General features: G+C 36.3%; 1 protein-coding gene across 3 annotated transcripts; it reads left to right on the forward strand.

The window, feature by feature from the left end:
* Positions 1-562: 562 nt before the first annotated feature.
* Positions 563-1,971, forward strand: LOC124326608 (transcription factor BTF3 homolog 4-like). 3 transcript variants are annotated; one of them, XM_046785525.1, is made up of 3 exons: positions 563-655; positions 944-1,221; positions 1,290-1,971. In XM_046785525.1, exons 2-3 carry the CDS (start codon positions 945-947, stop codon positions 1,589-1,591), a joined length of 579 nt encoding a protein of 192 aa, XP_046641481.1. In that variant the 5' UTR covers positions 563-655; position 944; the 3' UTR covers positions 1,592-1,971. The 3 variants fall into 3 exon arrangements, with proteins under 3 accessions (XP_046641481.1, XP_046641489.1, XP_046641496.1); XM_046785533.1 differs by having other exon boundaries at positions 607-731; XM_046785540.1 differs by lacking the exon at positions 563-655 and adding an exon at positions 758-862.
* Positions 1,972-12,152: the final 10,181 nt, after the last annotated feature.

The raw sequence follows: 12,152 nt of genomic DNA on the forward strand, positions 1-12,152 counted from the left end.
TGCTTGATGAGCAGAAATCAATAAGTGATTTTCTCTTTTCAGTAGCTCTCCAAAGCGGAGCTGTTCTTTACATTTTGAGCTTCTTAACCTCATAAGACAAGCCCTTCAGGGTCACGTGTTCAATTTTAGAATGCCCTGTAATATTAAAGAACTGGGTACGGCTTCGCTATCGCTAAGTAGAGAAGATTACGCTATGGCGTTCAGTAAAATATTATTTATTTTTTATTTTTTAAAAAGCGATCAATAAAAATAAAAACATGGTAGTGATTTTAAAATATTAATTATTATTTTAATTCATAAGCAAAAATGGTTATGCGTTATGAGTTATGTATAATGCAATTTGGAGGCGAACCTGGCGACGACATTTCGAAAGTCGCGCACTACGTCACGCATCAAAACAAAATTTAAAAAAAAATTACTGCCAAATTATCTTTATAATTATAATTAATTTATCCATAAAATATTTGTAAATTCTAAACAATGATTTACCGTATTTAGTTTTAAATATTTATTGAAACGATGAGCGAATTGTAATAGTGTTTCAATTGACTATCCCTATACACCAGCCCTAAACACAATATTCTTCTACGGCGCCACCGCCATCTTCCTCCTCGCCGCGATCTCGTGTGCTTCACGTGCCTCAAACATATTACAGGTTCGTTTTAACAGTTTCCCGCAGTTCTCGTCCTTAAATTTACTTGTTATATATCTGTAACTTGTGAAAAAGTGAAGTAAGTCCGACTACAGTCATGTTGAACTGCTGTTCTTCTTATGAAGTGACATTTGACAATTCGTTAAAAACAGCAAACCTTGGCCGCATGGTCTTAGTCGGTTAAAAATAGCCCTCATAATTATTTTTAGAGTATACAGTGATAATTTGTTCATCTTCTTCATGTTTAACCTTAATGTTAACTGATTTAACAATGTTCTTCTTGTTTTGCAGAATGAATGCAGAGAAGTTGGCAAAATTGCAATCTCAAGTGAGGATCGGGGGCCCTGGTACTGCTCGCAGGAAGAAGAAAGTTGTCCACCGTACTGCTACCACTGATGACAAGAAGCTTCAAAGTTCCTTGAAAAAACTGACAGTCAACAACATCCCTGGGATTGAGGAAGTCAACATGTTCAAGGATGATGGTACAATCATCCACTTCAACAACCCTAAAGTACAGGCTTCTCTAGCGGCAAACACTTTTGCCATCACCGGTCATGCTGAACACAAACGTAAGATCTCACAAAAGTTAATGCCATTCCCAAGTTTATTAATTTCATCTGTCATTGTTTGTTTGCAGCCATCACTGATATGTTGCCAGCTATCCTCAACCAATTGCCAACTGAAAGTTTGGCACACTTGAAAGAAAGGATAGTAGGTGCCTCTGCCGGTGGACAGGGTGGAGCATCATCGGCTACGCTACCGACAACCGAAGAAGATGATGAGGTTCCCGATCTAGTTGACAACTTTGACGAACCAAGCAAGAAGGAGGCGCCCACTGTTGAGACCAAGTCGACAGCCGAAGTCAAGGTAGCTGAAACCCCTGCTGCTACAGCTGCCGAACCAGTCAAAGCTGCGGAGACTCCCAAAGCAGAAGAATAAACATGAAGACGGAATACCGGCAACAACGTGAAGGATGCAGTCGGAACAAGCAGGCGCCGGCAAAAGGAAAATCAACCTTGACTGTTTTCTATTTTGTCTTTCCTTCTCCCTTCACTTTTCTAGTTTTTTTTTTTCCTTTTTCTTTAATTCCTTTTCTATTACAAAAGGATGTAATCCTATGGTCCCACTTTAGGCCATTACTAATCATGGGAAAGCAACAACTGTACTCGTATTACACACTGAACGAAAAAGAAAAACAGGGATGATTTCTTATTGTTATTGGCTGTTTGTGAAAGTCCTCAGATCAAACAGAGAATGAGCTTCTGGCTGCAATGTTTCCCCGTCATAAAAATCTTAATACACCATCAATTGATTAGTAACTTGTTTAAAATTTATTGAAAAAAGAATCCAACGGTGCAAAACATTTAGGGTACTGAGTAGTTGTAAGAGTAACGTGAACTTTTTCTTTTACATTGCATCTTCCCACTGCAAACAAATTTCAATTCAATCCAGGTGAGGGGATCAAGGAGAAATAGGAGTTGGTAAGTCCCAAATATAGTCACCTGGTGTAGCAGGGATCAGGCCAAAGAAACATCATTCACTTCAGGCAGGCCAGCATGAAGGAACTCCACCGTATAGTAGGTACTAATGCTCTTATATGCATACTAACATATACCATCATATGTACTACACACATTTTCCTCTCCATCAACTCGGCCAACTGGAACTTGTCCCGCAGCGTCAGCTCAGTGGGCGAGAGACCCCGCGACACTTTCTCGATGCCTCTTTACTGCCAAAACATGGGCCGAAACGTTCGGCCGGATTCCATCAGAACGGAAAGGATAAGGGCTGCGTCAAGAAGTCAGCCAGCGATTTGACGTTCATCGAGTCGACGATAAACGGACACCAGCAGCAAAATAATTAAAAAATTTACATACGGGAAGTGTATGTATATATTGCCTTATAAAACGACCGAAATTTGCCCCCTTTTATTTTTGTTTATTGTCATATTAACAACCATTCTGAGTAACTTTAACGATGTTAATATGCTTTAAAGATGTCACATTTGATGAAGTTTATTAATTTAAATACGTTCTGTATGTTACATGGAAATTGTAGTATATTTAAGCTTTCCGGTAATTTTAATCCGGTAATCACCCTTTTCGTATTTCCCCTTAAGACCCTAAGGGCGAAAAAGGGTTGTATTCAGCCGTAGGCAGTACGAAAAGGGTGATTTTGGCATGGTGTATTAGTATGGTGGGGGAACTTATGGTTGGAATCGGCTATAATCTCGGCTGAAGCCAGTGGTCGCACCTGATCAGCGCTGCCTGGTGGACAATTGGGTGAACTATGAGCTATAAACGGTCTGAAAATTTTCTAAGTCCGATTGCACATTGCTTGTGTACTTATAAAGCTATAAAATCGTAAAAAAAGAGTCAAAAACAGCAATTAAGTATTATTTTTCAAGCTTTAATTATTTTAAAATTAATAGAAAAAAATATGAAAAAAAAATAAGTCACGACTATGGGAATCGATCCTCAATTCTTTAGAGTCGCAGACCGGGACTCTAGCCAATGTGGCAACCAATTGATATAAATTGTCTTAAATTTTAAAAAGATATACTATTTTCCAGACGAATTTACAAAAGAAATTAGTATCTTGGTTCATAGAGGGCACCAAAGAAGTGCGACCAGCCCTGCAATTGGCTGTTAAGAATTTCGACTTATCCCCTAAGCTCCGCCTCTTGTCCGGGAACTGGCTTTGGAAATTTCCGCGGTAACCAAGTGTCGCAACCTCGGAGTCCTATTCGACGCTGGGCTCACAATGGGGCGCCAAGTAAAAAGTGCAGCAAAATCAGCCTTCTACCACCTCAGGCTCATCGCCCGCATTCGTCGCTTCCTTGACCAGTCAGCCACAAAAGCTCTCGTTCACGCATTCGTGATGTCGCGCCTCGACTACTGCAACTCCCTGTACGCCAGCTTACCCGACAAAACCATCATTTGCCTACAGAGGATCCAAAATGCTGCCGCCCGGCTCATCCTGCGCAGACGCAAGCGTGACGGTGCCACTCCACTCCTCAAGGAACTAAAATGGCTACCCGTCAAGTTTCGCATCAATTTCAAAGCCACAACTCTCGCCTTCCGCTGTCGTCTCTCTCCCCCACTCGCACCCGTCTATCTCTCTTCTCTTCTTTCCGCTTACACCCCAGCACGATCCTTAAGGTCCTCTAGAACTACCTCCCTCCTGGTCCCCCGTGCCCGTCTTTCATCATACGGTGAAAGATCCTTCTCCTTTCTTGGTCCTACACTTCTCAACTCTCTCCCACCCACCATCACTAGCTCGACAACACTCTGCTCTTTCAAATCGAAACTATAAAGACCCACCTTCTCAGTATCGCATTTTCCCAATGAAATTTGTTTGTTCAAAAACCGACGATTGTACTTCAGCGTCTTTTGTAGCATGCTTGCATGATAAGTGCGCTATATAAATAAATTTTACATACATACATACAACAATCACGTTTTCCACGGAGATCATATCAGAATTATCCATAGAAATTCTGTTTTAATCACAAAAACAAAATATAATTTCACACAACACTTAAACAATTTCTAAAAAAGATGCAGAAACATACCCACTGTCGTTAATTGTTGGCAATCTGCACAAACTCACAATCACGGAAAACATTCTTAAGACTTTTCTTCTTTTCAATGAGAAGATTAAGAAGATCTTTTGCGACTACATATTTCTTAAACTTCCCATCTTCAACTGGGTGAATTGCTACATTAACTGCAGAGATGTATCGATCAATGGTTCTATCCATCACTTGGTAGTCCTAGTATCAAAACACAGATTTGTTATTGTAATAACTTTTACTATTAAAATAATGTGAACTAATAAATACTTCAACTGATGCACAATGACTGTCTTTTACAGTATCCAACCATGGATAAATTAACTCGTTCAAGTCAGAAACAGCACGTACAGCATCTACATTCTATAAAACAGTTTAATTTAACCGTTAACGGATTTCAATTGGATAACACAAATTGAAATCACTTAAAAAAGTCATTTAATACAAGTTTACCTGTGATAACACAGGAGAATTATTATATTTATCCATTGTTATCACAACTGAGAAAAGTAGAAACTTGGTGACACAACAACAACTACTAGTCCGCCATAGGCAACATTGCCAAATAGAAACTATTCACACACTGTACTTAGAAGCTAAAGCACAAAATTTCGAAATATTTCAAGTTGAATGTTTATTTAACCATCTTCTAAGTACATCAAAATGAAAAATAGTAAAACCAATGAACATGTTCACATCAGATCTTCATCAATCATCTCATTAGCTTTGTTGATTTAGCAACCAATAGATTTCTTTCGGTAATAAGCATCAATTTTGTTCTATTGCAAATCGAAAAAAACATTTAATTACTAATTATTGACACAAAGAAAAATAGCAATTAAAAGTAATACCTGCCATTCATCAGTTTTCCCAAAAATAACATTTCCATAAGAAGAATTGACAACACAACGACTGTTGTTAATGCGACACGTTTTGCCTTGCTTAGCAACAAAAGCAGCCGCAGTTGCTCCATCAACGGCAATTTCGACTAGCCACGTTTCGTCCTGAACTTTTTTAATGAACACAACTTTGCCACACTGAGAACAGAAATCAGCAAGATTATCAAAAGTCACATCTGGCTTTACATGATAAAAGCGTAAGAACGAATGTTGTGCTGATGTCTGGAGAAAGATTTTAAAAATTAGAATCAAATAAAACTGTAATTTTTAAAATAGTTGAGTAATCTTCGCTACACTATCGTTAGTGGCATCATTGATGTCTGACAGAGCAGGAATTGGCATCTTGTACTGCGATGTAGATGGGAATTCTTCAACGTTAGCATTCAAAGAAACACTTCTTATCGGATTTCCTTTACTCTTCAGCTGAGGTGTGGACTATATCAAGATATACACTAATTATTAATGCTATAATTAGTATATCTATATATAAAACTTACGGAAGAAAAAGTAGTGTTTCTAGACGATTTCAAAATCACGGTAACTTTACCAACGTTTGGGAAATCCTGTAGCAGACTCATCATGAAATTTTCGGGTGGATAACTAGGACCAATCAAGGTGCCATTTATACCACAAATATCTTGTGCTTGGTATAACACACCACACTCTTGGAACAGGTGCATCAGGAATAAGTTGTAGTCGTCATTTCTTGCAATTCTATTACGAATACGCATGTCGATATGAAATACATATTCTTGAAATTCAACCGCTGATACATCACCAATTTCTTCCCTAAATTTTTTTCATATATGAAATTTTTAAATAATAATAAAATGTGTTATTTAAAAATTACGAGTGCCCCGGTGCAACATTAAATGTTTCTGGCTGTCATGGCGATTCATCAATGGAGTCTGGTTCCCAATCGTCATTAAAAAAAACAGCTGCTGTTGTAAACGGTGTAAATCCCCATTCCCGACTGTCTGATGTCTTCTTTATATATATTCTCCCTCTTCTCCCCGTTCTCGCGCTAAAAAAGTCTAGAGCCACGCTGCGTTGTCAGATAAAACGGCTAAAGAAAACAGATCCCGAAGAGCCCTATAGAGAGTAAAATAATCGCAACCAGAGTAAAAATCGTTATTATTACGGAGACCAAGTCTGTGTACAAGACATAATTTATTTTTAAGATGAGTTTTGCCCGGTTTGCCTTTCCGACGACTATAAAGGGTAGGATTTAATGCAGCTCGTGATTTTACCATGTAGTAAATTTAATTTTTGCCATGTAAAATTTGTTGCATACGTTTCTTTTGATAAGTTGATTGAAGAGGGAAGTGCAATTTAAGTTTTAGACTTGGTTTTAGAAAAAGGTAGCTTGCTTTAATTTATATTGTTAAACCCCTTTTTCTATGTATGAAAATAACACGACGAACATATACTATCTGCTCTATTCTTAGTTCCGATTCAACACGGAGATTGGCAATTTCACCTGACAGACCCTCCCCTCTATCAGAAACTTTTCATTTTTCTTGAAGCTGAAATAGAAAAATCATTTTGGTGATTAAAAGAAAAACACTTGAATGCTTATAAAACAATTTACCGGGAATTGAGATATGTAGTAACAAGGGCTCGCGCAAGTTTCCGGAGTGGTATATCGAAACGGGACGTTATGTTGTTATCCTTTATCCTTAGATCCTTTATCAATTTGTCCAGTTCTGTGTTGTGAGGAGTAGGTTTGATTATGTGGAAATACCTTACAGAAAGAATAACCTTTGAAAGGGAAAGATAAGACTGCGAACTGAGATACCTCGTTATATCGTCAGATGGCTTGAGGAAGTATCTCGTTCCAGCAAGAGCAACCCATTTAAGTTCACTAATCAACAGATCGGGACGATGCGTAAGCAAAAGAATCAAACCAACTTCGTCCTTCAAAGCCAAAAAGCTTTCAATCATGGTAAACTATGGATTCCAACCTGTTGTTATTCTTTTGCTGGAGCTTTGACCTAGATTTGCCATTTGCGGTACATTTATTCATTAGTTTTACAGTGGCTGGATTACTACGGTGAAAAAATGTCATAATGTCATATGTCACGATACTTACACGGTAAAAATGTCTTAAAAATAAATGTCATAAATTTTTTGCAATGTTGTTGTTTGAAGTGGATGCAACGCACAACTGGTCATCACTAGTAGATAAAAAAAATTTAACATTAGGACACACATTTGCAAGCAATGTTAGTTACCTCTCGGCATTGGTCTTTTGAGAGTTTGTTGCTTCTGCTGTTGTTGAAGAATTGTTTTTCACGTACTGTCCTTGTATTGTAGACTCGTCTGCTTCTTCACCTTCGTCGTTCTCGGCATTTTGCTAATTGTTAAAATTCTGTTTTTTTAAATAAATTAATTAGGGGAGACTGGAGTAAAACGGGACACCGGGTCAAAAGGGACAGTGGGAGGAAAAATAGTAGATGTTAATAAAACTGTAAAAATTTTTAGTATGTTATGTAAATCTGTATAATCTAATTTGGCATGAAATTTGGTTGGTTTTTGTCAATAACTGCATGAGTTATTGACAAAACAAAAAAAACGGTTTTTTTTTAGAAATTTTTGTCTCCGCCATTTTATGTTTGAAGAAACAAATAAACGCTAATGGCATGTAAATTTAATATGGAAATGAAGCTGATTCATTTCTTGATCGTTTAAAACAGAAATTATAATTTTAGATCGATTAGTTTAGACAGTATGAACTTTAAAAAAAAAGTGTCTAAACCGGGAAATCGGGACAGCTGTTTTTGGCTAATTTGGGACAGTTACGGACCAATCAGCGTACAGCATTTTTAAGAGGCTCGATTTCGTTACCTAGCAACGCAGGATGTCCTACTGCTCCATAAGGGTTTTTGTATTTATAAGAAAAAAGGTTCATTAACACAATAATCAATTTGAAACATTTATAAACTCAAAGAGTATATGCAGTGGAACACTTTTTCAATTTTTTTCAATTTTATTGATGAATTTTAAGGCGAAAACGGAGGACGTCCCTCATCACCCACCCCAGTGTCCTCAATTACCCCCCAAAATAGGCCCCTCCCACAAATCTGAGGAAACTTTAAAGGTATTTTATGGGGAAATGGTTCATTATAAAATTATATAAAAAATATGGGGGGTTCATTACAATATGGAATACATAAAAACAAAATTTTAAAGAAATTCAATAATTAGTTTGGGAGATATAGGGGGGAAACAAAAACCGTCCCGTTTTACTCCAGTCTCCCCTACACATGTTTAAAAGTGAATGTCAACTAACGCGAGTGAAGAGTAGTACTCTGCTCTTGTTTTCTCGTAAGTTGAAATGGTTACTTTGTTACTTGTAATCGCTTTCCCGTGAAATCTATATGTGTGGATGTAATAAGTAATTAATGAAATGGTCATTTATTTATTAGATTACAGTTGAGATACACCTGTTGAGGTGTTGTTCCATTGCTAAATGTGTGTATGTAGAAAACGAACATTTTTTTCCATCGATGTATTCCTTGCACTGATCTGATACATCTTTGTGACATCTCTGATGTTTACCCCATTTTTTCATATCATCGAGTTTTTTCTTGCAATAATTCGTATTGCAAGTAATTGATGTTTTAGACTCGGAAATTTTAAGTGAATACAACTTTTTCTTAAAGTTAGATTCTTCAATTTTTGAAAGTGTTATTTCAGCAATCTCTTCTTTTGTGAACATTTGTTAAATAAGAATAGTGACAAATATTTATTTAATTTACCTTTCTTTGCTTGATAGCTTAACTGGAACGTTGCAGACGTTTATTTCAGCGGGATGATTATCAACAATTGGAATTGGTTGATCGATTTCAATTGCTATTTCACCAATAGATCTAGTAAAGAAAACATGATTAACATTTCAATCAAATAATTAAGTTATAAAGTAACCTACGGTTTTTCAACGGCGTTATTGCAAGACAGATTGGGCAATGTAGCTTGTTCATGAGTTGCAGAATTTTCCAAATTAGAATAGTCAATGACATTTTTTTCCCAGTCATCCCAGGCATTTGTTCTATTTGACAAAAATTTATTATTTGGGAATGAATAATAAATTTGATTAATAATTCCACAAACATACGGTTGTGGTTGATGAAAGAGTGAATCCTCGATTGTGACGTTTTCCGCAACCAAAACTGTATCGACTCCATGCTGAAAGGGTTCAACAATCGCAACTTCAAAATACACTTCCGGTCTAGAACTTGTTTCCAAAAGTTGGACCTCTGTTACTCTAAAAAGGTGAAATAATTTGTTATTTATTCCAATAATAGCAAATTACATGAAAGCCATACCTTTCACTGATGTTTTCCTTTACTGCGCGATGGAACCGAAAATTGTGATTTTCAATAGTTGCTCGATTTTCGGCAAAAAAATCACAATTTTTACAAGAAACAACTTTCCTGGGGTGCTGAGTTCGCTCATGAGTTGATCTATACCCCTTTTCAGTAAACGAAGATGACTTGCAATTGGGAATTCTGCAAAATATTTTCGGTTCAACTTTTTCCATTTCCGCGTAAATGGGAAAAGTTTCATCTGCAGCAGTAATTTGTGGGGGTAACATTACGGCTTGTTCCAAAATGAATTTTTTAAGCATCAAAATTTTAGCCATAATCAACTTTTGCATTTCTGCATTCCTTTCTGAAAGCTTTAGAGATTTTGATAAACAGAACTCTCTTAGCTCAATTGGATATGACTGAATTACATAAAAGAAATTAAAACATTAAATTGGTATTGATATTTCTAATTTGTGAAAAAAATTAAAATTATTTGATAAACAAATTACCTCCCACTTCTTCATAATTGCGATATTATAATCTTTTATATTGACATTGTTCTTGTTAAAAGAATTTTGAAACAATTGTAAAAAAACAACAAATGGCGATTTTTCTAAAGTCTCTAAGTCTTGTGCCTTCTGTGTTAATTCATATAACATTTTCATTTTCTTCTTAAAACCATTCACATCCGCCTGTACCTCATCAATATTTCCATTCTAATTATTATAAGAAGTTCACTAATTACAATAATAAACAAACTTACTTGGCCATATCTAGGAAAGATTAAATCCATTTCGATAAAGTGCACACAAAAAGATCGCACTGATATTACTTGAAAACAAAATGAAATGAAATACTTGTTCCAAAGTTTGAAACTCCTCCCACTAGTGGGTAGAACCCCAGGGGGATAAATATCGCAATCGAAATATTTGTTATCGATTCCAATATTCTTTGGTTTTGGTCAATTTCTACAGCGTTTCAGTTCAGTTTAAAGTTTTGTCCGTAGACAACAGTTGTTTCCAAAAATGGCCAAGGCAAGAGCTAGCAAACAGAAAACGGGATCGGAATTGTTGGAAAAACTTCTAGATGACGCAACATACAAGGAATTTTTGAACATTGCTAAGGGTAAAATGCCTGTATGTGTAAAATGCGGTAAAAATAAATAAAGTTCTTTAAATACTATTTGTAAAACATATAGAATTGAAATATGTCTTTCTAATGAGACATAACTTTTATTTCAGACGAATTAGCATCATTTGGTCGACACCCAGGGCCGGATGACCTTCAAGTCGGTTTTGCTGACAAAAATTCAATGAAATTGTTTTTGGAAAGCGATTTCTTTGAATTACCTGCTGGCATTAGGTGCGCAAATTGTTGGAGTTTTTGCTACGCTACAACGAAATCTAGAGTGAAACGTACAACAACACAAACCCACACCCGGGTGTGCCTCAGTTGCGCAAGAGGATTTATTCCAACCAAGAAACAGTTACTGAAAAAATCGATAAACTTATTCGTGGTGCCACCTAACACGTTTACTCCAATCAACTTCATCATCACCATACAGCGGCAATCACGTCAGAATACTATTGGAGCTGAAGCACTGCAACTACTCCGTGATTTCGTTTCTTCCAATCAGTAAGGGAAAATTGTTATGTCTCTTTTTTTATTGTAAAGTTTCAGACTGTTATTTAAGGAATTAGAAATTTCATGTCGAATCAGTTAGATTTTTCAAAAATTTAAATAAATCATTATTTCCTTGCAATTTAAATAATAGTTTAAAAAATCCACTACAGAGCAATGCCCATCCATTTGCGTAGCCATGTACAATTCATTATGCCACCGATTGGATCTGTTGGTAGTGGGCTTGCTAGTTACCGTGACATGTACTGTACATTGAAAGATGAAAAGGAGAACATCTATACCCCAATTAGTAGCATCATGTACATGTTGTACAGCAGTCATCCGAAACGGGTACGACAAGGTCACACTCGTAGCATCCAAAATGTCGTCGATTTCATGCAAACCATCAAATTTTGTAACCGATTCAATTTGTAATTATTCGTCATGTGCTAATTAGAAATTTGACAAATTAAGATTCAATTACTGGAAGATTTCAAGAAATTCAATATTTCACCAAAAGACGTTTCTTTCGTTTTGGGTGGCTTTGAAACCCAGGAAGGGAATATATGTTGCGATCCATATTCCTTAAATGGAGAAGAAATGTTGAACATTTTTCAGAAAAAAGAGGTAAATTTATTTTTCAAATTTCAAATATTTCGTATTTGAAAATTCGTTATGTAATTCATAGAATCTACCTTGGGTCAACGAACTTAAGCTAAACTGTTTTGCGAGAATGTTTGTTGACGGATTGGGAATTGGAAGGAATACCACCAAATTGCTAGAAGAATTTTTAACCCCCGAAGAAATAATTGGAATTAACAAAAACATTGCAATTATACAAGAAGAAGATGAATTGGACATCGAAGAATAATTATAAGTGTGCCTTAATTGCAACAAAAAGCATTTAGCAGTTTCACTGAAAATGGCTAGCGAACTCGATTGTAAAAGCGTTGCTGAATTCATTGCTGTTTCGGAATATGCTGTTCGTAAGCTGAGCAAACAAGCAGCATGCACGATAGATGCAAATCCCAAAGTACAATTAGCACGTGGAGAGAAGCCGAAAATCTATTATTTCAATATTTACGCTGACGAATTTC

The sequence above is a fragment of the Daphnia pulicaria genome, chromosome 1 (assembly GCF_021234035.1).
Source record: "Daphnia pulicaria isolate SC F1-1A chromosome 1, SC_F0-13Bv2, whole genome shotgun sequence".
Classification (NCBI taxonomy): Eukaryota; Metazoa; Arthropoda; class Branchiopoda; order Diplostraca; family Daphniidae; genus Daphnia; species Daphnia pulicaria.